The 3,615-nt window shown below is 44.9% G+C and overlaps 1 protein-coding gene across 2 annotated transcripts in view; it reads left to right on the top strand.

Moving 5' to 3' along the window:
• The window catches only part of ZNF397 (zinc finger protein 397), a 6,285-nt gene extending 2,676 nt beyond the window's left edge, over positions 1-3,609 (top strand). Inside the window, exon 4 of one of the 2 annotated variants that reach the window (XM_010849757.1) lies at positions 1,937-3,609. In XM_010849757.1, the coding sequence (XP_010848059.1) occupies positions 1,937-2,985 (1,049 nt within the window). In that variant the 3' untranslated portion in view covers positions 2,986-3,609. The remainder of the gene's footprint in view (positions 1-1,936) is intronic. The other variant, XM_010849758.1, reaches the window with a different exon arrangement.
• Positions 3,610-3,615: the final 6 nt, after the last annotated feature.

The following is a 3,615-nucleotide window of genomic DNA, read 5'->3' as shown; positions in this document are numbered from 1 at the left end:
ATATGTGAGTCTTCCCTCCTGTTAAGCTCTTCTGACACTAACTACCCAGAACCAGTACAGACCCCACAGGTTAAGGTTTCAGTCCCAGGAACCTGCCCCTTCCCCTGCCCTCCGTCAGATACTAGTCTCACATGTAGTGAGTCCCCAGATTACCCACACTTCTGTCCAGTTTGGCTGCAGATTGGAGGTTCCACAGCTGCATCCTGAAGTTTCATAATTTGCTGTAATGGCTCCCAGAACTCAGGAAACACCTTCTTCACCGTTTCCTGTTCATTGTAAGGATACTGATGACCACCCAGATGAAGAGGCCCACAGGGCAAGGTCCAGAAGGGGCCTGAGCACAGGAGCTTCTCTTTCTGGAGTTCAGGATGCACCACTGTCCCTGAAGCTCTCTGAACCCTTTTATTTAATGTGTTATGGAGGTTTTGTTAGGCATGATTAATTACATCATTGGCCATTGGTGTAATTAACTCAATCTCCAGCCCCTCTCTCTGGCATTCAGGGTGGGACTGAAAGTTCTGACTCTCCAGTCAAACTGGAAAATCTTTGGGAACCAGCCCTCCCTGCCCTCTAAGAGTCAACTCATTAGCATAAGCTCCAGTATCCTCTCCTCTCCACCACAGACGAAACTGCAGGGGTTTTCAAAGCTCTGTGCCAGGAACTGGGGGTGAGGTCAAATCCATGTTTCCCACATTACAGTGTCAAATAAGCAAGGGCCACAAAGTCCCAAAGATGAGAGAAGACAACCCGTTCTTGAAATTTCAGGTAATTCCATTTAAATTGAAGAGAGAATTCCTGGGTAAGAGAGAGAAACTAGAGGGGAAATTGGCACACGGGTTGTGAAAATGTGTCTGTCATCCTAACTGGTTTGTACAGTGCAGTGGGGTTCAGCTGAAGGGTTTTAGACAAGGGAGTGACATGATCAGATCTGTGTTTTAAGACTCAGTTGCAGAGAGGAGAATGGATTTGAGAAAGGCAGTACAGAGTCTGGTTAGAGACAGTTGGATCCACGTGGCCACAGGGAATAAATCAGGATGGGGTGAGAGATGGGGAAGATCACAGCTGAAAAAACACATCTGATGATTTAATTTAGTTCGGGACATTTTGGTGTTTGTCAGTTATTTATAGTAACATGGCCAACTCATATTGGATATGAGAATCTGGAGCTTAAGAGTACTGGGTTAGAATTGGTGATCTGGGGAGATATTAATATGTAGCCTAACTAGTGACTAATGAGGAGGTAGTTGGTGGACTGAGGACATGGGAGAGCTCAGAACAGAACTCTGGGGAACTCGTGTTCAAGTGATTGACCTTGAATCTGAGAAGGAACAGCCATAGAAATCAGGCTAATGTGTTTAGAAGAGAGTGTCTCTGGAAGAAAGGTGTAGTCTGCAGTATTAGTGCTACAGAGAGGCCAGCTGAGGAAGATCCAGAAAGTGGCCATTGGATTTAGCAGCTATGAAGTTGGTGATTTTGACGAGGGCAGGGTGGAGGGTGCATAGGTAAGGCAGACAGCAGATTAGAGAATGGGGACCAGTACAGACTGCTGTTTGAAGAAGCTTTACTCAGTGGGAGTGAGGTTGCATGAGGGAGATGTATAGGCAAGGAGCTTGATTTAAAAAGATGAAGAGACTTGAATTTATTTAAGTGCTGATGAACAGGAGTCAGCGGAGAAAGATCAAAACAGTAGGCATGAAATAGTGGATAATTGATTTACTGAAGTCTCAGAGGAGGCAGGAAAGGATAAATTTCAAACTGTGGACTTAGGCCTTAGTATTAGAATGGAGGAGGGACCCTATCTTGACCAGTTAAAGAAAAGGTGCATGCAGACAGCTATATCTTTGTAGGCAGGAGCATCTATTTTCTCTAACCTAGAAAGGGAGTATTGAAAGTGACTAGAGAAATAAAACATTATTTTTTGTTATTACCATTTCAGGTTGTGAGAATAATGAATCAGCAATAAAGAAGGACATTTCAGGAGAGAAATCACAGAGACTTTCCCAGGAGCCTTCATTTGGAGGATTCAGTGAACACAAAAGCAGTTTAGAGTGGCAGCAAGGGAGTGCTCCAGGGGAGACATTGAGAAGATCCCCTTCCCAGAGGGCCAGTTTTAGTCCAGTAATCTTCACACACAAATTGCTAGCAAACAGAGACCACCCTGAGCCCCAGAGAAACTTGATTCTAAGCACAAACTCTGTAACCTATCAGAAAGTTCCTACAGAAGAGAGACCTTACAGGTGTGACATCTGCGGGCACAGCTTCAAACAGCATTCTTCTCTAACACAACACCAGAGAATCCATACTGGAGAAAAGCCCTACAAATGTAACCAGTGTGGGAAGGCCTTTAGTTTGAGGTCCTATCTTATTATTCATCAGAGAATCCATAGCGGTGAGAAAGCCTATGAATGTAGCGAATGCGGGAAGGCCTTCAACCAGAGCTCAGCCCTCATTAGACATCGGAAAATCCACACTGGTGAGAAAGCTTGTAAATGTAATGAGTGTGGCAAAGCATTCAGTCAGAGTTCCTATCTCATTATCCATCAAAGAATTCACACTGGTGAGAAACCCTATGAGTGTAATGAGTGTGGGAAAACCTTTAGCCAAAGCTCAAAGCTTATCAGACACCAGCGAATTCATACAGGAGAAAGGCCTTACGAATGTAACGAGTGTGGAAAAGCTTTCAGGCAGAGCTCAGAGCTGATAACCCATCAGAGAATACATAGTGGAGAGAAACCCTATGAGTGTAATGAGTGTGGAAAAGCCTTCAGCCTGAGCTCAAACCTCATCAGACATCAAAGAATTCACAGTGGAGAGGAACCTTATCAGTGTAACGAATGCGGCAAAACCTTCAAAAGGAGCTCAGCCCTTGTGCAGCATCAGAGAATCCATTCCGGGGAAGAGGCTTACATATGTAGTGAGTGCGGCAAGGCCTTCAGGCACAGATCAGTCCTCACGCGCCATCAGAGAGTCCACACTGTAAAGTGACTTGTGAATACATTGAATACTGTAAATATTTGAGTCAGGCTTCTATCTTTGTCAGAAGGGTTTCATTTACTTTGGAGTAAAACTCCACAGAGGTGGTTATAAAGTACCAGGTCTCAAGTCATCTGACTACAGCACTTCCCAGTGCTCATGCACATTGTCCCCTGAAAGCTTTTCCTGTGACTAATCAGAACAGCAGGCAGCTTTTCTCTTAACATTAGGAATCCTCAGGAGATGCAGAAGATGGGATTATGACATTTAAATCTCATTTTCCATGAGACTGTCACAAAGAGGGCACAGCACTCCAGACTCTTGTCAATGCAGCGAATGATCCATGGGTCAGCCTTGGGGCGTGGCATGGAGAGTATGAGGGATGTTTTCTCAGGAATGCAAAAGGTTTTACTGACCAATTAAGGCCAGTGGCAGGGCAGCAACACATGGGGAACCGTTTCATCAGTGACTTATTGAGCCCAGGGCAGGCCAAAAGTGAGACATTGAAGAGAAAATATAAACTAAGTTATCCCAGCAGTTATTTTTTGAGTGGCTGCTATCAGGCACAAGGGGTACGGTGGACAGTAAGCCCGTCTCTGCAGTTTCATGAACAAGGCAAACAGGCAGTGATACTGGTTCCAT

This window comes from Bison bison, unplaced genomic scaffold, assembly GCF_000754665.1.
Source record: "Bison bison bison isolate TAMUID 2011002044 unplaced genomic scaffold, Bison_UMD1.0 scf7180017864286, whole genome shotgun sequence".
Taxonomy (NCBI): domain Eukaryota; kingdom Metazoa; phylum Chordata; class Mammalia; order Artiodactyla; family Bovidae; genus Bison; species Bison bison.
Note: the sequence above shows the minus strand (reverse complement) of the source record. Positions and strands in the feature narration are given on the sequence as shown.